The 20,143-nt window shown below is 44.9% G+C and overlaps 1 protein-coding gene across 6 annotated transcripts in view; it reads right to left on the bottom strand.

Moving 5' to 3' along the window:
- ITPR1 (inositol 1,4,5-trisphosphate receptor type 1) overlaps positions 1-20,143 on the bottom strand; it is a 162,202-nt gene that overhangs the window by 124,233 nt on the left and 17,826 nt on the right. For all 6 annotated transcript variants that reach the window (XM_083869157.1, XM_083869158.1, XM_083869160.1 and 3 more), the window contains one exon: positions 20,017-20,087. In XM_083869157.1, the coding sequence (XP_083725283.1) occupies positions 20,017-20,087 (71 nt within the window). The remainder of the gene's footprint in view (positions 1-20,016; positions 20,088-20,143) is intronic.

Below are 20,143 nucleotides of genomic sequence, written 5' to 3'. Positions count from 1 at the left end.
CCAGCAGAACACCTCTGCCCACATCTGGAAGTTTTATTCCTTGCTTTCTGCTGCTGGACTCGAGTCTTCCACCTCCCAAAGGCCTCTCCCTTCTCTCCACTTTAACCAGTCCCCATCCTTTCTGGCAGGGGCCCAGAGATGCTCTGCTGAGCCTTATCAAGTGATGCAGCTCAATCTGTCCAGGCTCGCTCCGGCGCTGGGTGCCGCTTCCCCTCCCGGGAACACGGCACGGAAAACGCCAACAAATCATGCAGCTAATTAAAATCTGGCCTCCAGAACGTAATCTCAGCACTGAAGGCTGCACTCTGGAAGTCATTTTAATAAGCAGGTTGTGCTGACAAGGTGTATATACCCCGTAAACACAAGTGCTGCCATATATTGCCTCCGCAGCAGCAAGAAAACAGCCAAGCACTTCTGAAAAGCACAATATTCCAGTCTGACAGCACTTAAGAGTTAAGCCGTGCCAGCAGCGCTGCTGAAACACAATCCACGGGGCTTTAGAGATCAAAAATGAAAGTGGAAAATAGTCCCTAAAGTAGTAAAACAGCCCCTTTCCAGGAAGGGCTGAAGAGCTGAGCGTTACCAAATAAGGGAAGCGAGTGGAGGGAGCCAAGGCAGCAGAGCCACGCTGGATCCGGGAGCACAGACAGCTGGATCCAGGGATGGATGGGAGGCAGCCAGCCCTGCTGGGCTAAACTGCAGATGGGAACAACAAATGTTCCTGAGAGGAAGCAGAGCCCGCCAGGATGGGCCTGCAGGACTTCACTCCTCTGGCAGCAGGGACTTGGGGGGTTCCCCAAGGGGATGGTAATGCAGGGAAATGTCAGCAGGGAAACCCCCAGAGACTGGGAGAGAGACACCCATGGGGCACCTGCCAGCACCTGGAGCACCTGAGAGCCACAGAATCACAAAATCACCAGGTTGGAAGAAAATTTCAAGATCATCAAGTCCAACCCAGCCCTGACACCTCAATAAACCACAGCACCGAGTGCCACATCCAGTCTTTCCTTAAACACACCCAGGGATGGTGACTCCACCACCTCCCCGGGCAGATCATTCCAGTAACTTTATCATTCTTTCAGTTAAAAACTTTTTTTCTACAATCTAACCTAAATTTCCCTTGGCTCAACTTAAGACAAAGCTTTTTTCTATCTCTGGTACTGAGGGAAGATGCTGCATGAAAACACAGAGTCATAAGGGAAAGCAGCACAAGTAGAAAGGAAAAAAAAACCCTAAACCCCACTGATTTAGCTACAACACACCCCACCTGACATCCATTCAAATTCCACCCCAGATCCTGGGGATGCTCCGTGTGTCCCACAGGGACACAATTCACCTGCTGCACGGAGCTGCCCAAGTGCTTCCACCAGCACAAACACAGTTTCTCTAAAGAGAAACTGCTCCTTTTTCACTGTCAACTGAGCTGTTGTTTTATTCTCTCTTTTTTCAACGCATGGATGTAATTCAATTTATTTTTTCCCAGCTCATTGTCTTGCAGCAGAAGAAGCAGAACATGCTATCTCCAGCTCAGGGATGTTTCATACACGCTCCCAGTGTGAGCTTTCTGCAGAAATAAACACTCTGTTAACTTGGTGTCTATTTTCCAGCTTTTCTGACTCCTTGGTTTATCACAGCTGATTGCCTCCCTGGAGAACAGGCTGTAAGTGCTCACAGGAACACCTAAACTCCATGGGATAAACAAGGGAGTTATCACAGGAACACCAAAACTCCAAGGAGTTAAAACACACCTGCAAAGAAAACCACAAGTTTTATTCCTTTAACTCCGTGTGCAGCTACAAAGCAAAGGAGTCTGGGTTTAGGTGCTGATCCTAAAAATCCTGGAGACAAAAGCAACCAGTAAAAAGAATATCCTGTGTGTGAGCCTGGAAACGCTACAGAAAATAAATGTATTCAAGCTGCTTTGTGCTACAGCTATTTAAAAACTTCCTTTTTTTTCCACAAAGAACAATAATTAGGTATTTTCACTGTTCTCAGCCATCTTTCAGGCTGCCTTACTGACACAATGATAAGACATGAATCAGGGAGGGAGAAAGCTGGATTCAGAAGTGATGGATGGGCTGGGGGAATTATTAAATAACAGCAGCTGCACCACTGAAGGCATCCTACACTCCCATCCACCCAGAGTCAGCAAAGAGTCCTCTTGGCTCACAAATACCACCCCTGTCAGTAGCCTGGAAGCAGAAATAACCTTCCAAGTTCAGAGAAATGAACTGAAATCTCCTTTTAACACTGTCTGCTCCTTTCCATTCTCTGCCTTCATTTGTTTCAATCACTGTCTTTATTTCCAGTTATTAATCGGATCATAACTGCATTAGAACTCTTTTCTGGTTGTGTCAGTCTCTGCTTCCAGATCTACACCAGCTTTGTGCCTTGATTTGGAGGATTTTGGGTTTCAGACGAATTTAATCAGGTTTCTGATGAATTTAATCAGGTTTCAGATGAATTTTCCTTTCCTGCACAAAATCCTGGAATTCAGAAACAGCAGAAGTGACCAAACCAATGTGATTCTATCCCACAGGTTTGATGATATCAGTTTAGGACCCTGGGTGTGCAGAGCAGGACAGAGTCACAGAGCAGGAGGTGAAACCCTCTGGTGGGGACAACCTGGGACAGCCTGAAATGGTGACAATGTGCCCAAAGCAGCCACTGAAATTCAGTCCCACAGAAGGACCAAGCCCTGGGGGTGTCACAGCCAGCTTGGAGCATCCCAAAAGCTCCTGGAGCTCTTAAGTAAATTCAGAAATTCTCAGAACCTCCTCACACCTGAGCAGTGCCATTTGCTGGTTCCAGCCCCTAAAATCCAGCCCTTGGCACCCCCAGCTCCAGGAGGGCTCAATGCCCCTCCCAGCTCTCCCACAGAGATTTAAAACAATGCTTAAAACAGATTTATGACTCCAGAAAAAATACTGCAGCAGGTAACACCCAACTGTTACTCACCTGTACGCCACAGGAATAATTTTTACCCACAATAATTCCAATATTTGGAAAAAAACAAAATTCTCAACCTTTCAATCCAACAAGCACCTCCCACGTGATAAACCAGACACAAATTATGAAAACTGGATGGCAAATGTCCTTGGGCTTAGAGATGCTCAAAAAATAGATTCAAAAATAAAAATTGGTTCAGTAAATCCCAAATGAAACCCAGACAGCTGATGTTATCCCAAGGCTCCATCATGGAAAGTGCCAGCTGTCCTGATGAAATACCTGAACCTTATTCCAAGATAAATGGTACAAACAGAAAAAAAATTCTCCTCAAAACATCTGAGGATATGAAAGTTACATAAAAAAATCCCAAAAAACTACGTGAAAAAGATGTGAAAAGCTGATTATCTGCTGTTTCCTGATCTGGATGAGCACTTGGGACTTTCCACATCCATTTCCCATTTTGCTGAGATGTTGTGAAGAGGACACCACTAGGAACAAGGAGGTAAATTTGTCTGCCAAGTCTCTGGACTTTTTAAAAAGTGAACTTCTCAATATCAACCGTGCCTTCTCTTTGCCCATTGAAAATATTCCAGAAGTCTGCTGCTTTTCCCTTCAAACACACAAACTGCACCTCAGGTATTTGCAGAACCAACCCATTATTCTTTTATTAAAGAGCACTTAGGATACTACACCATAAATGAAATTAAAAGCTTTTTCAAGAAAGGATTATGAGTCTAAACAAAAGGTATTGGCTGGCACAAACTCAGTGAATTGTATTTGCACCATCTCCAGCTCTTGCAGAAACAGAGAGTCATCAAATGAACACAAGTGTCACTGGTGTCTTGTGGCAGCAATTCCACTGTGCACATTTCCCCTCTTGCTCATTCAAAAAAAGCTTTAAAATCTTTTTTTTTTCCAAGGTGAAGCCATCACAATCATTGTTAAAAATGTGACAAAAACTCCGGATTTGAGGAGAAACAGATGAGAAACGTGCACTGCAGAGCAGCTCCTGAGCCAAACCTGCCACTGAGAGAATAATCCTGGATTTTTTACAAGGCAATATTGAGGCTGGAAATGTGACAGCAGGTCAGTGCTGCACACGGGGATGGAACAAATTTGCTATTCCAGCCCTGAGCTGCACTACTACACACGCTGCCAAGTGTTGTCATTTTCATGCACATTTATCTCCATTTCTTTGATGTAACATGTCTGGAAAGTTGTCATCAGCTTGCCCACACTCTCAGACACTGTGTCCCACGTTTGGGGACACAAATGACCGCTCAACTGAGAAAATTCCCAGCCTGCACTCCAGGGCTGTTCCTGGATTCTAAATGACTCCAAACACCCCAACCTCACCCCAGAGAACAAAATATTCTTACCAAACGTCCCCGCGTGGAACTTTCCCTAATAAATACACCCAAACAGCTGCTGAGTACAAGCCTTGAGCCATATGCCTGTTACATACACAAAGCAACTTTTCCACTAAAAATATTTAAACTGAAACTGTTGATAAACCCACTGCGATGGAGCAGATGGACCCGTCAGTTCGCCATCAGAACATCCTTTTTGCTAGATTAAAAAATCTGCTGAGGACTTTCAAAGAAGTAGCAGAGATTAAAAACTTGCAGAGGACTCTCAAAGAAGTAACAGATTAAAAACTTTCAGAGGACTTTGAAGGAAGTACCAGTTGTTCTGCACATCCTTAGTGGGCACATCATGAAGAGGCAGAACCACAGAATGAACTGAGTTGGAAAAGACCTTTGAGATCAAGTCCAGTCTATGGCCAGACACCTCCTCATCAATCAAACCACTGAGTGCCACGTCCAGAGTCTTTTTAATTGGTTTAAACAGAAATGCACAGAGGATGGACAAGGAGATTGACTAAACCCAAAGGTCCATGAGGTCTTCACCTCCTCCCTCCCAGCAGAGCAGGAAAAGGCATTTTTGCTCACACAAAAGCTCCATCCTCCCCCAAGGAAGGAGGTGTGAGCTCTCCCCAAGGAACGCACGGAGCTCTGGGCAGCAGAAGTTCCCAGGATTGCCTGCAAGAGCAATCCTTGCAGGAGGATCCTCCCCCACTGCCCTGAGGCAGCTGGCTCCTGCCTACTCCCACCCACCCCACGCTCTCCTCCATGGCAACCCTTCCCTGCACACGGGGAATTCGGGGAGAGGAGCGCGGGACTGCGGCTGTGAGCTCGGCTCAGAGGGGCTGCACAGCCAGGGCAGCCCCTCAGCACCCCAGCCCTTGGGTAAACTCCAGCCAGAGGTGGGACTGGCTCCATCCCAACCCCAAAAGCCCCACCTGGCAGCTGGTGGAGGCGCCCAGGACAGCAAACCCTGACTGGAGATCCACCAGAGATGGGTGAGGAATTCCTGTGGAGCTGTGTCTGAGGAAAGGGTGGTTCTAGTGGAGACCTTCCTCTCCCAGTCATCAAATATCCACTGGACACCTTCCTCTCTCCATCATCACCTTCCTCTCCCAACCATCACAAACATCCAGTCCCCACCACCTATTCCCACCATCCTCAGCCTTCTGAGTGTTAAACACGGATAAAAAGGTTATTGCAGCTCGACCACAGCCATGTGCTTCCTTCCTGTGCAGTCCACTAGTTCTGGTTGGTGTGTATTTACATGGGATTTGCTCAGAAATTCCCTTTGATACACTCAGGAACTCTCTCTAGGTGACCTGACTGCTTCAGCAAAAGCTCTGTCCAGAACCAGCTCTGTCCCAAAGAGCTTGAGGACATAAGACAGCACGAGGCAAGTCTTGCCCTCAAGAAGATTTAGTGCTGTACAGAGGAACTCAGCATTTATCTGGACCAAAAATCTAGCTAAGCTTACCTTTACACTCACAAGACAATAAATATTTATAAACAAACCTTCTCCTTTCTGCTCACCGATATCAGGGCGCTGCGCCTTTACACTTTAAAAAAAAAAAAAAAAAAAATCTAAATACTGGGAGCGTGGTTTAATTTAGCACAGTGCACAAGATACTGCCAAGTGAATTATCCACCAATAAAAACCACATTTGGAGGCGGGAGAAACTCTGGGAGCTTCCAACACGCGCCACAGAACAGATATTCAAAGCAGCTGAGTCACTGTGGGTTTCTGAAATGAGCCTCCAACCAGGACTTGAAGGAAGGAACATCAAGTGACAGGCACTTCAAAATCTCTGACAGATAAAAAGTTTTTCTTTTAAAGTTCCTGAGTTTTTCAGTCTAAGGCTGCAGCTTCTTTGCTTGACACTTTTTTCCCTCCTTTTTATTTTTTTTTTTTTTGGTTTTTGAATGCTTTTGATATCTCGGCTGCCAACACAATGTTTAACTTCAATCCTGCATTAAACATCAGAGCAAGGAGAAGGCTGAGCAGACTTCTAAAAACCCAGAGCAGACAGGCAAATCCCAGAGTTTCTGCACAGAAAATAAAGGTACAATAAAGAGAACAGCAAATGTAAACACTGGAAATACCTGGAGGAAACACACAAGGCACAGCAAGATGGAATTAATTCAGTGTGAGATGCTCCCCTCAATCCCCTCCTGCTTTTAGGCAGGGAACAAACCTCGGTGAAGGATCACAAAGATCCCCAGGACTGCACAAATGTATGAAAATATCACTGAAAGCTCAAAGAAAGGAACTTCTGCTCAGAAAAATCCCCTGTCCTTGGAAAGGGCCTGAAAACCATAAACAATTTTTATGAGTTTTTTCTTTCCCCCCAAAAGAACTTTACTTTTTCTCTCAGGTTTTGGGTTATGCTTTTTTTTTTTTTCTGCTGAATTTCAGAAAATGAAAAACTTGGATATTTTCTTTTTTTTTCCTCACTAAGAGATTCATGGAGAAGCTGGAAGAACAGAATAATTTCTCCTGTTCAACTTTGCACATTGCTTTACACATTAGTGGGAAGAATAAAAATTCCATGGGAATCCCACATCTCCAAACCTCACTAAGATTTTTCCTCCCCTCTCTCCATTTAGTGGGTGCAGAGGGAGCTCTAAGAAAGGAACTTCTGCTCAGAAAAATCCCCTGTCCCTGGAAAGGCCTGAAAACCAGAACCATTTTTTATGATTTTTTTTTTCTTTTTCCCCCAAAGAACTTTACTTTTTCTCTCAGGTTTTGGGTTGTGCTTCTTTTCTTTTTCCTGCTGAATTTCAGAAAATGAAAAACTTGGATATTTTCTTTTTTTTTTTCCTCACTAAGAGATTCATGGAGAAGCTGAAAGAACAGAATATTTTCTCCTGTTCAACTCTGCACATTGTTTTATTCATTAGTGGGAAGAATAAGAACTCCATGGGGATCCCACATCTCCAAACCTCACTAAGATTTTTCCTCCCCTCTCTCCATTTACTGGGTGCAGAGGGAGCTCTAAGAAAGGAACTTCTGCTCAGAAAAATCCCCTGTCCCTGGAAAGGCCTGAAAACCATAACCATTTTTTATGATTTTTTTTTTCTTTTTCCCCTAAAGAACTTTACTTTTTCTCTGAGGTTTTGGGTTGTGTTTCTTTTTTTTTTCTGCTGAATTTCAGAAAATTAAAAACTTGGATATTTTCTCTTTTTTTTCAGTAAGGGATTCATGGAGAAGCTGAAAGAACAGAATATTTTCTCCTGTTCAACCCTGCACATTGTTTTATTCATTAGTGGGAAGAATAAGAACTCCATGGGGATCCCACATCTCTAAACCTCACTAAGATTTTTCCTCCCCTCTCTCCATTTAGTGGGTGCAGAGGGAGCGCAGGGAATTGTGCCACCCCTCTGCAAACACACCCTGAAACAGCCTCAGCACAGCTGCAGGCTTTTCCCTCAATCAAACACTCCATAAAAGCAAAGAATTCATCACATTTATTCCCTTTCCATCCCTCCCTGCTACTCCTCTGCCCTCAAGGTCCTCCCAAAATTGCTCAGCACTGAGGATTGGGAACACTGAGCAGCTGTGCTGGTGCCTTCTCATCCTTCAAGGTAACTGCACCTAAATGCTAAAAAAAATAAACATGAAAACACATCCCCTCAGTTATTTTGGCATCAGATAAGAACTACAAATTAAATGTCAACTGTGATATTAAGACTAAAAGGAGCTGCTGTGAAGTATTAGTGGATATTCATGGCATAAGCTGCTACAATTAAATAGAAAATCATCTCTGTGTGTTGTTCTCCTTTCTCCTACAGTGTTTATTTGTTTATATACACATATAGAGATAATATACATGAACTTGCAGGGAGATGCAATACAAATAAACTATTAAAGCCCCGAGTTCTCTGCAGGCAAACTCTGATCCCAACACAGAATTATCATCTTGTCAACCTGCCCAAATCTTCACAGAACACAACAACTTGCAGCACATGACAGGCTGCATATGGAAAAAAAAATATATATTTGGGATTAAATCTTATAGATCCTATTTGAAGGATCTTCTCCTCATTGTCATTCTTCATGACCAAGGCCATCTGCCTGACAGGGAGTGGGAGGATAGAAATTCTTCACTTATTTTAAAGCTTGTCAATGCCAAGCAAGAACGTTATTTGTAAAATCTATATTGCCTTCAGATTTACCCCCAAGGCTGGAGCTCAGGGTGCTGCCATTCCTGTTTACTGAGGATGCTCATGGCACCAGGGGAGGATTATTCTCCCATTCCTGTTCACTGAGGATGCTCATGGCACCAGGGGAGGATTATTCTCCCATTCCTGTTCACTGAGGATGCTCATGGCACCAGGGGAGGATTATTCTCCCATTCCTGTTCACTGAGGATGCTCATGGCAGCAGGGAGGGATTATTCTCCCATTCCTGTTCACTGAGGATGCTCATGGCACCAGGGGAGGATTATTCTCCCATTCCTGTTCACTGAGGATGCTCATGGCACCAGGGGAGGATTATTCTCCCATTCCTGTTCACTGAGGATGCTCATGGCACCAGGGGAGGATTATTCTCCCATTCCTGTTCACTGAGGATGCTCATGGCACCAGGGGAGGATTATTCTCCCATTCCTGTTCACTGAGGATGCTCATGGCACCAGGGGAGGATTATTCTCCCATTCCTGTTCACTAAGGATGCTCATGGCAGCAGGGAGGGATTATTCTCCCATTCCTGTTCACTGAGGATGCTCATGGCAGCAGGGGAGGATTATTCTCCCATTCCTGTTGACTGAGGATGCTCATGGCACCAGGGAGGGATTATTCTCCCATTCCTGTTCACTGAGGATGCTCATGGCAGCAGGGAGGGATTATTCTCCCATTCCTGTTCACTGAGGATGCTCATGGCACCAGGGGAGGATTATTCTCCCATTCCTGTTCACTGAGGATGCTCATGGCAGCAGGGAGGGATTATTCTCCCTATGGAGAACAAAGGGCATGGAGTCACCATCCCATAAACTGCCCCAAAGCTCCTGCAGCAAACACACAATTTTCATTTCCCAGGAAAATGTGGTGATTCAGCCACTCTCACAGGTTTCTGATGAGTTTTTGTGGCTATGGGATGTTATTTGGTTTTCAATCAACAAAAAAAACCCCAACACACTCTGAAGGTCAGAACAATGTCATTGCTACCTCCAGCAAAGTTCCACCAAAGTGTCTGCTCCAAAAAACCTCTTTGCTCAATCCTGGTGATAAGATATGAGCAAGAAGTCAAAGGCACCTGGATGGATTTGCCATAAAAATCCAATTAAATGCACATGGAAATGCTGTGGTTGAGAAAGGCTCTGTGCTTGAGCCATTGGTGAGCAGGGAACACCACAGATCCACCACCTGGTGCCTCATTTGAGGTCTTTGGGAAATCAAAGCTGTGAGTCTGGAGCATTTGCCTGGTCAGCACTGCAATTCCTGCCTTTGGGAGGAGTTTGGGAAAGCACCAGAGTCAACACCAGCTCAGCCCTGCCTGCTGCTGTCCTGCCCTTCAGAGGGGACTGAACTCTCCCTCTTTGCTGCTGGTTACACTCTAATAATGCTGAGATTTATTCCTCCTTCTCTGACAATAAAAGGAGCAGCTGGGGGCTGGAATCCCCAACCCAAACCAGCCCCTTTGGACCAGCTCCCAGAGAGTCCTGGGCCACCAGCAGCCCAAACCTCTGCCCCTGGGGCTGCTCAAAGCCAACTGCTGCTCCAAAGGGGAGGGAAAGCATTTTTGCAGCTCTAGCTCAGATTTTTTCCTTTTCAGGATGGCTGCTCCCTCACTTCCTCATGCCTGCAAGTCCTGTGTTTATTTTTTCCTTGTATAATTTTTAACCTCGACAAATAAAAAGGGTTGACATTCACTAAACGCAAGGTCTAAGTGCTACCAGATTGCTTCTGCATAGCACAGCTCTCTAAAACCCTCAATAAAACCCAGCTCAGGCAGAATTTGTTCTGGTTCAGGCAGGGGAGGATCCTGTAGCAGTGTTTTCAGCACTGTCATGGTTTCTCTGCTGTCAGCAGAGCTTGCAGGAGGAATTTCTCCCTCTGAGCATCTCACTGAGAGCTACACAAGGCTCCTCAGCCACAACACCAGGAGTTGTGTTTGCACTGAACTCCTGCACGTTGCATAATCAAAACAGATGAGAATTGCCAACACTGAGGGCTCAGGGCTGACTCTTTTTCACAAATTAGGAATGAAGGAGTGTCAGCACTAACACACCAGTCCCTCTCTGACTGAAGAGCTGCTCATCAGAATAAAGTCCTCAAGGCACACTGCACTCAGTGTCAATCTGTAATGGCCATTCTGGTGTTTCCACACATGTGAGACACAATTTTTTACACATTTGTCAGGGGCCACTAAAGTTAATCCAGGATTTTTGCAGCTCCCTACCCCCACAGCCAGTCAGTTACCAAGGAAGGAAACAAACAATTTACTTCTCAAGATCCAGTTCAGGTGCTTTTCAAGACTGCAAATTCCTCCCTGGATGGCAAAAACAAAATGCAAAGCAGTTTTCAGAGACAAGAACCTTCAGCAACAGCTCCACTTGTTTCCTGGAGTTTGGATCACAAACTTTCAAGTCAGGCAGGAAAAGATTGGAAGTTTTTACACAGTCAGGCCCCAAATCACCAGGAGCTTGACAGATGAGCACTGGCACCTCCATCTCCACCCAGCAATGTGAAGAATGCAGCTGGAGGTGCTGGAACTGCAGCAGGAATTGAAGCAGAGGGATCACACTCAGCTGTTGACACATTGAGCACCACACTCCATCCTGAGGGATGAATCCTGCAAGGAGAAGGGCAGAACATTCCATCTCCAGCAGTGTGGGAAGGAGGGAGAGGTGAGAGTGGCACAGAGTGTTTGCTGAAGGCACCTGGCAGGCTCTGCCTTCCCTCACTGCACATTTTTATGGCTGGCTCTTTCCTCCTGCCTGCTCCCAAACACAAATACTCCCAGCTTTACCTCCCTGAGACACCACCACTGCCGTCAAGACTCTTGCTAAGGCTGCCCAGAAAATCAGAAGTGAAATTATTTAACTTCAGGGTTGGGTTCCTTTTGGACTAACAACTTCAGACACAGCACCTGTAAGGCCTCCTTGATATGGGTATTCAGCATATTTATCTCTTCTCTTCTTAAGTAAATAACCTCAACTGGAAATACTTTTGAATCGTAAATCATTTCGAAGTATAAAGCCTTATTTTTTAAAGTAAAATAATTGAACTTTTTAGTAAAATAAATCTTTGGCTCTAGGTTACCACAGTTGGATAAAATCTCAGCCAGGGCCAGGTCAGTGAGCCTGGGCACAATAAATGCACTCTCAGAGGAGTGTTCTGGATTTTACAGGATTTTACACCCCAGACCTTACCTGAGGCTCTCCCTGAAGTCTCTCAGCATTTCAGATAATGAGTGCACAGCTCAAGGTGTTCCCAGGACCTGAGAGACTTCTCTCCTCACACACAGGGTTTTATCCACACAATTTATGACATTATCCATCTGTCTGCATCCTCTAAATGACTGAGACACCTTTCCATGCAGAGAACTCTGGCTGTGCTGGCAGAAAACACAAAACCCACCCTGAGGATGACCCAAAGCTCCTCTGGAATTACTTGGGACTGATGAGACTCCCCAACATCTCCATCCTGAGAGCCTTTCCAAAGGAATCAGCAAACTAGATGGGCCACACACACAACAACACACTTGACTACTCTAAATATTTTAAAAAGTCACCAAATTTTAATAACATTGCTCTGTGAAAAGATAGGCACCAATGTCACCCCACCCCCACGATTCATCAAGGCATTTCACTCCCTTGGGCTCTTGTGACTAAGTATAATATTTCATTAAATATCCTGTTCATACTGGCTTATGTACTAGGGAACACACTAATTTTAGAAAACTGATTAGCTAGTTCTTTCTAACCGAATGTTATTGTAGCTAAGGTCAGATTTTGCACTGAAACTATGGCAACAAAGCCACAGTATTCTTTTGTCTACAAGGTTGGGACCGGGTTTATTAACAGAACTGCTCCACTTAATAGCTCAGCCCTGCTTTTTTGGCAATCCCTTCCTCGAGCCTACCTGAAATACCCTGAGCTTTCCACGAGGAAAAGGCTCAGACCTGCAAGAGCTGAGAAAGAATAAATGCTCAAAAAGAGCGTTTTGTTCATTTCTTCAATTTTAGGGCACAGTTAACCCCCCTGGTCCCACAGAACTCATCAGGACAGAACTGCCACCCACATTTGCAGATGGACCAAGTGCAGGGATCAAACTTCTCCCCAGGAGTTCAAATAAATCCCCTCCTGCCTCTGCTGTACCTGCACCAGCAGATTGGGTTTCACACAACGTTCCAGTTACACATATTAATGATGGCACTTTCTGTTCCAAAGGGGCTTTGCTCTGCCTTCATCTCCATGCACAACATCCCAGATGAAAGCACTCACAGCCCACAGTTTGGCAGGCAGCACTTTGGCCACAGGACTCTGGGCACAGAGGAAACACAGCCCAGCCAATCTCTGCAGCCTGTGCCCTACAGAGGAGCTTTTCCTCACTGCCCCCAGCTCTTCTCACTGTCCCCAGGTGTCACACAGACCAGGACAGACCCTCCTGAGCTGTGTCTCCCTGTCCCCAGGTGTCACACCAGGCTGGACAGACCCTCCTGAGCTGTGCCAGCTCCTCTCACTGTCCCCAGATCCTCTCACTGTCCCCAGGTGTCACACCAGGCTGGACAGACCCATCCCATTGATCTCAGCCTCCCCATCACTGGGACACACAAAGACTCCTCACCACTTTAATGAAGCCAGTAATTAATTAGCCAGTCATTGATCTCTGCCAAGCACATCAACACAGAATATCCCTGAAGGGTTTGGGTGGGAAGGGACCTTAAATCCCATCTCATTCCACACCTGTCACTGTCCCAGGTTGCCCCAGTCCTGTCCAGCCTGGCCTGGGACACTTCCAGGGGTGGAGGAGCCACAGCTGCTCTGGGTGACAAAGCACCACAGGGCCAGGATGTCTTTGGGATATCCTGAGATTCCATCACAAATAATTCCTGGCTGCACCACAAACTTGTCAGGCTTCACAGGCCAGCAAGGAACCACTGCAAGAGATGTGGGAAACAGAATAAAAACCAGCTTTTTCCAGTTCACTCTCCAGGATAAAAAAAAAACCCAACCAACCTTCCCTTTAATTCCTGCAACCCCCCCAATCAGGGTGTCCCAAGCTTTAGCAGATTTAAAACAAACTTTTCTGCATGAAAAAGCAACTCTTCCAACTCCCCAGCTTTTTTTAAACACCTCAGTGCTGCAGTGACAATTGTCCCCAACATCTGCTTGCACGTGGGCTGCAGTGGGCTAAAGTTTCACAATCCACAGACAGGATTCAGGATTTCTTCATCTCATAAAGGGCAGCAAATTCAAATGTGTACGAGCAGTTGGCAGCTTTCTAGCACAGCTCTATAAATACTGAAAGATTCCTCATCGAGGCAGCAAAATGTATTTTAGATTTAACTATATCCTAATTCAGCAAGACTGAAAGACTTTTTTCTTTTTTTTACTCAAAATGCTCAATGCCTCAATTTTGAATTAAAAAAAAAATTATAGGCACAACAACAGACTGTATTGTTATCAATTTTTCCTCTTCCATCCAACAACTTTAAATTTTATTTCGATTTTACACTTCGCATCTTGATTTTTTTACTCTTTTTGAAAAGGGGGCAAGAGGCATCTTTTTTCTTTTTATGGTGTTTGGCTGTAAAACAGAGAAGTTGGTAAGTGGGAATTCACTATTATGCTCCACTTTCTACTTCTGGTATTTTAATCTGACTTGGACATCTCAGAATTGGAAAGAAGTTTCTATTGCAAGTGATGGATATGTCTCTGCAAGAAGGCTTTGGCCTCAGCACTCAGGCACTCCCCAAAGTTCTGCTTCCTGCATGAAAAACAAATCCTGCTATTTGAACTGCTAATATCAGAGGGGAAAAAAAAAAAAAAAAGAAGCCATATTTAGACTTTAATTCAAATATTCCTTAAAGGAATCCGGGGATGTTAATAATTAATGCATCCAAGCATTTCAGCAGCATTAGAAACTCCATGTTCAGGAGGAAAAGGAGCCCAAAGTTGGCTGTGCAGCTCAGGTTTACCCCCATCCTCTTCACCATCACTCCAGCTCAAACCTCTGCAGAACACCCACTCCAACTCAGCTGAGAGAGTCAAACAATTCAGGCTATTTCACATCAAAGTTTAAAAAGCTGATATCATCCATCCCCTTTGCACCAGAGCAGAGCAGGAGAAGCACCAGGATTGAAGGCTGCCCAATTTCTGGAAGCTGAACACAGGAATTCAGGCTGATCCTGCAGAAAATTCATGATGAACACATAGAGAGGATGGCACTGAACCACCCCAGAGCCTACAAAGGACACTTTTATCTGCTGCTCCTGCAAAACAGCCAGAGAGGATCTGGTTAGTTGTTGTAGCTTGTTCTTAAATTTTCAGAAGTGTTTGGGAAAATTATGTATGTGACCCTTCAACTGAAAGAATCCCTCATGTCAGCCCTGATGCCAAGCCATAAACGAGCCTGGCCTGGCTAAATAAGGGTAAATAATGTGTATGTGTGCAGCAGAATTCCAGAGCCTCCAGCAGACCTGCATGAATCACAGATTTCCTTCATATTTTTCCTCCATATGGAGTTTCCTGCATGTGACACAAAGCAGGAGTGGGGAGGCTTCGGATCAGGGATGGCAAAGCTACAATGGACAAAATATGAAATATTTCTGCCGGGGAGAAGCACATTGAATTCATCAGTGCTGAGCACAGGGATAACTCCACAACATCCATCAAAACTGTGGATATTGGGCAGGAATTGTTCCCTGGGAGGGTGGGCAGGGTGTCCCTGGCAGTGCCCAAGGCCAGGCTGGAGCAGTGGGACAGTGGAAGGCGTCCCTGCCACGACAGGGGTGACACTGGGTGAAATTTAAAATCCCTTTCAACCCAAGCCATGCCATGATTCATACTAAATACACTTTTTCTACCCATATAATTATAAATTAAAGCTGCCCAGGGACTTCCTCCTGCTGCAGCTGCAGCTCCCAGGCTGAGCCCCCCAGGGCTGGCCCCCAACACCTGCAGAGGCACCAGCCACAGGAGCACAGCCTGGATTAGGATCAAAAAAGAACAAACAGAATTTGAACTACTCCTCTTCTGCTTCGCCATGAGGGTATTTTAAGTCTAAGATATGGGTTCATTCCTTGAACATCTTGCCAAAAAAAGAGTGTTGCCCAGCAACTACTAAAACAATGTTCTGGAAGGAGGGAACTGCTGGACAAATTAACCCAGTGAGTGCCCTTTCAGCCAGAGCTCTGAGCAGCTATTGCAGAGCTGCTGGCAGGGCCTGGCAGACAGTTCTGCATCCCAAATAAAGAGCTGGAAGGAATTTCCTGAGAAGCCTGTCAGACAGACTGCTCTGCTGTAGTAGCAGCGTCTCGAGTTAAACAAACACGTTTGGCTCGGCGCGGGGCTGAGCTCCAGTACAAATGGACACAAATAAACCCCTGCAAATCTGCAAATTGCACACTCCGGCTCACTAATAGAGCACAGAGCAGCAGCTCCACCAGCCTCGGGCTCTGCTGCAGCTCCAGCATCAGGGCAGGGTTGATTTTTCATTTTGCAGAATAAAGATCTGTGTGTGTATTTCAGCAGGGATGGCTCCCAGTGAAATGTGGGGTTCCAGCCCAGCTGAGGGTCAGCTCCAGTTCACACTTTCCCTGCAGGTTAAAAGGAAAATTTCATTTAGAGCCACTCTTCGGCTGCACAGTCACACTCCAACGTGGCAATTAGAGCTTAATAAAAAACCACTCAATGTCTCTTCTTGTTTAAAGAAGTGCAGATAACTAAGGGAATGTCACACTCTTTCTTTTTTTGGAGGCTCATACAAGTAGGATTTCTTCCAGGAATCTCATCTGTGCACAGTACATTTACAACAGTTAAGTAAAAAAAAAAAAAAACCTCTTTTGCATATTAACATTATTAAAAAGAAACACCCTAATGAACATACTGTACTCTTCAGTCTTCACATTTTAAATAGCAATTTTAGAGGACTTTTGAGTTGTTTGGAGCTGGAAGCATGAAGAGCCAGAGAAATGCTCTGCTTGAAAAAAAAAAAAACCCCAAACACACTCAAACCACTGTATTTAAAGTGGACACAGAAAGCCAGAATTAAAAAAAAAAAAAATCCACTGAAATCTTACACCATAATTACCATCCAACCTCAAACCACTGACCTCAGGTGCTAAATAACTCTGCTTGGAATGGAAAAGAACAAGAAAAAGAATCAGCCTTCACACCTTCAAGGGCTCAAATGAATATTTTAATGACTTAGAGGCACCACAGCATTTACCATGTGAAATAAGTGCAGGTAAACACTGACAGGAACTTGAACATGCTGCACTAACTTCCTCTGCAGCTCTTTCCAACTCCAGCACTTCACTTTTTTTTTTCCATTTAATAACTCTGCAATTCTTTTTTTTTTCTTTTTTTTTAAACTATCTCATTTACATTTTTACTCCACACTCCTCCTCTGACTCTCAGCTGCCTCTTGCACCTCACCCTTTCCAGGGCTCTCCCCCACCACCAGATCCATCTGTCAGCCAACTTCTTTTCCACAATTTCTGTCAACAAAGGCAGTCCTGCTTGTCCTCAGGATCCCTTCCCTGCAGGCTGAGCAGCTCTGTCCCTCCCAGCTCTGCTGCTGCACATCCTCCTGTCCCACCAAACATAAATCCAGATTTCCCTGCCTGCCTGCACAAGCCAATCCTTTTCCAAGCTGTGATTTCTCCAGCACACAAACCACACCTCCTTTTTTTTTTTTTTCCAGCTGTTTTTAGGGAGAGGTTCCTCAGGCAGGGCTATTCTCACACCTCCAGCAGGTTATCAGGGCTCTGTGACAGAAAATATTCACATTTGAGCATTGCAAATCCCTCTCCTCAAACACAGGGATGCTGCACAACCCCTCACTCTGTGCACAGCACTTCTGCTCCATTCCAAGGGTCTGAAGGAGAAATAAAATCCCCCACCCTCTAAACCAGGGCTTTGCTGCTGCCATAAGATGCAAGTAATTCAATGTAGCCTTGGCAACACGACTTTTTACAACCTGAAGCACCTGTGGTTAGGGAAAAAAAAAAAAAAAAAAAAAAAAAAAAAAAAGCAGGATGGATTCATTCTGCTGCTGGATAAACAGGCTTGAGTTTCACACTGAGTTTTCTTGGAGTCATCCATGCATAGCTAAGCAGTCAATCTTGCTCCTAGAGATCTCTGCTCATGCTGGAATTAGTATTTACAAACTGGTTTACATCTGCCTACAGAAGGGAGATCTGCTCTAAGAAGCTCAGAGTGACAGATCCTCAAAAAATGACACAAAAAAGAAGATCCCTGAGCTTGGCCAGAGGGGACAGGCTCAATGTCCCTCCCTGGAGGGGATTGACCTGCACAGGGATATAAATCAGGTCACAGAACCACACAAATATTTTTCCAGCTCTCTGTAAAGGTGCAATGCAAGTCACTTCCATTTGATTCACTTTCTTCTTGCTCCAAGAAGATTTTTGAATATTCCTTCATGATTCCCAGTGCCTGCAGCTGCTGTGATGACCAACATGATGCACAGAATGGTTTTGGATTGGAAAGGACCTCAAAACTGACCCCATCCCACCCCTTGTTCTGCAGGGACACCTTCCCCCCTCCCAGGCTGCTCCAACTGCTGCATAAAAACAGGGTATTTTCCATTTCTGGTGAAGATGGTGTGATAAACTCCATTATTACTTCTCCTGAACGTGTTTATCACAGAAAGCATTTTATCTCAGACTACACTTACAAAGTATAACAGAATAATAAATAAGAGAAAAGGCTGCTAAAATTTTATGGCTTTTGTTGCCATTTACCATTAAGCATAAACTTCCCCATGAAAGCTTCACTGCAGTAACTACGAAGGTTGGAAAAGGTTCACACCATTCTTTCTCTCCCTGTATAAATTATAAGTAATATGAGAACATTTACAATGTCTAACCACGGTGTTTTATGTCAGACAAATGTCTCTCTGTACTTGCAGTTCCTAAACTGTGCCTGCAAGAATTGCCTTTTTCTCATTCTTTTCTCTCTCTCTCTCTGTCTCTCCCTCCTCCTCCTTCTGCACCCAGCAGTCTCAGGAAAATCTGGCTTTATTCTTCTTCCACACCATTTTAACTTCAAGAATGCCTCAAGTCGAGGCTCTGCTCCACATAACAACGCTGTTTTTTCTTGGAGAGCTTACCACTGAATGCTGAAACTTCCCCAGGTTGCCTCTTTAGTGTTTCAATTATCAGCTCTTCAGTTCTCCAGGAAAAAGGGAGGAAAAAACAAAAAAAAAAAAAACAAAACAACAACAAGAACTCACGGATTTCAGCAATATTTTAAAGGGAGAGTTTTGTTATATGTGACATGGTGTCATGGCAAAAAAAAACCAAAAAAACAAAAAAACTCAAAACAACCCAAATTACAGCAAGCAAAACTAACAGTACAGATTGTACATGATTTTTCAAGGGCAATCACCTGCAGTTCTGGCCAAACCTGAATGGAATTATGGTGGTTCTGAGGCCCTGATAAAGGCAAAGCATAACCAAGGAAACAAGATTCACCCAAAGAAACAGGACACACCGTTGCTGCTACACCTGAAACAATAAAATCCAGACCAAAATTGTACAATATTTGTCTGAGTTATCCTCTGTGTAATATTTGCAACCCAGGGGTGAGAAAAAGAATTCAAAGCCTTTGCAAACAAAATCCCAGTTTGTGCTTTTCTTCCTGTCTGAAGCCTTTCTTGAACGAGTCAGCCTTTGCCACACTGTGAAAAGCAGAACACTAATTTCTTATCACTGAGCAAAAGTTTCCTGGCAGAATGAAAGCAAAGCCCAAGGTAGCTCATATCAAATTAGGTCAGCCAGCAATGGTTGTGGCAAACCCTTGCTCCTTTTTATTTCCCTCCTCCCTGAGGTTTGCTGCTGGGTAATTAGAAAGAATGTGTGATAGAAAGGAGAAAAAGTAATGAATTTCAGGGATCCTGAAGGTTTGGACAGATCTGAAAGGAAAATAACTGACAACCTCGACCCCACCTCTTCATGAAACTTTCTTCATTCCTGGGTTTGGCTGGGACAGAGTTAATTTTCTCTGCAGTAGCTGGCAGAGCCACACTTTGGATTTGTGCTGGAAGCTGCTGATAACACAGGGAGGTTTCAGTGACTCTGCTCCTCTCCTCTCCTGCCAGGGCTGGGGGGCACAGCCAAGCCCAGGGATACCCCAGACCACGGGGCATCACACCAGGATACAGAGCTGGGAGTGCCTGTGGAGATGGGATTTGTCCTGCCCCAGCACCTGCCTGCCCATGGAAAATGGGGAATCAATTCACTGATTTGCTTTGCTGCTGTGTGAAGCTTTTCCTTTATCTACTGAACTGCTCTATCTGAACACTCTCCCCATCCCTCTGGGTGAGGCTCAGGTTAAACCACCACACTCAACACACACATTTTCCCTCCTGAGTTGTCATTCACGGAAGAAGGTGACACTAAAATATGCCACAGAACAGCACGGAGAATTGTCAGAAATTGTTACCCACCACTGCACAAAACCAAGAATCATTCCCAAGCAGAATGAGGTGAGGAGCTGTCTGACCAACTTACCTCGGAATTTTTTGGGTGGGTTGTTAAGATCACCTGCCTCTGGCTGTACCACACACCGATCATCCACAAGGCTGCAAAGAAATGAGCAGTGAAGTGAGATTGCAGCCCCCTGCAGCCTCTTCCATCC

This window comes from Zosterops lateralis (genome assembly GCF_965231275.1).
Source record: "Zosterops lateralis genome assembly, chromosome: 11".
Lineage (NCBI taxonomy): Eukaryota > Metazoa > Chordata > Aves > Passeriformes > Zosteropidae > Zosterops > Zosterops lateralis.
This window is presented reverse-complemented; position numbering and strand designations above follow the sequence as displayed.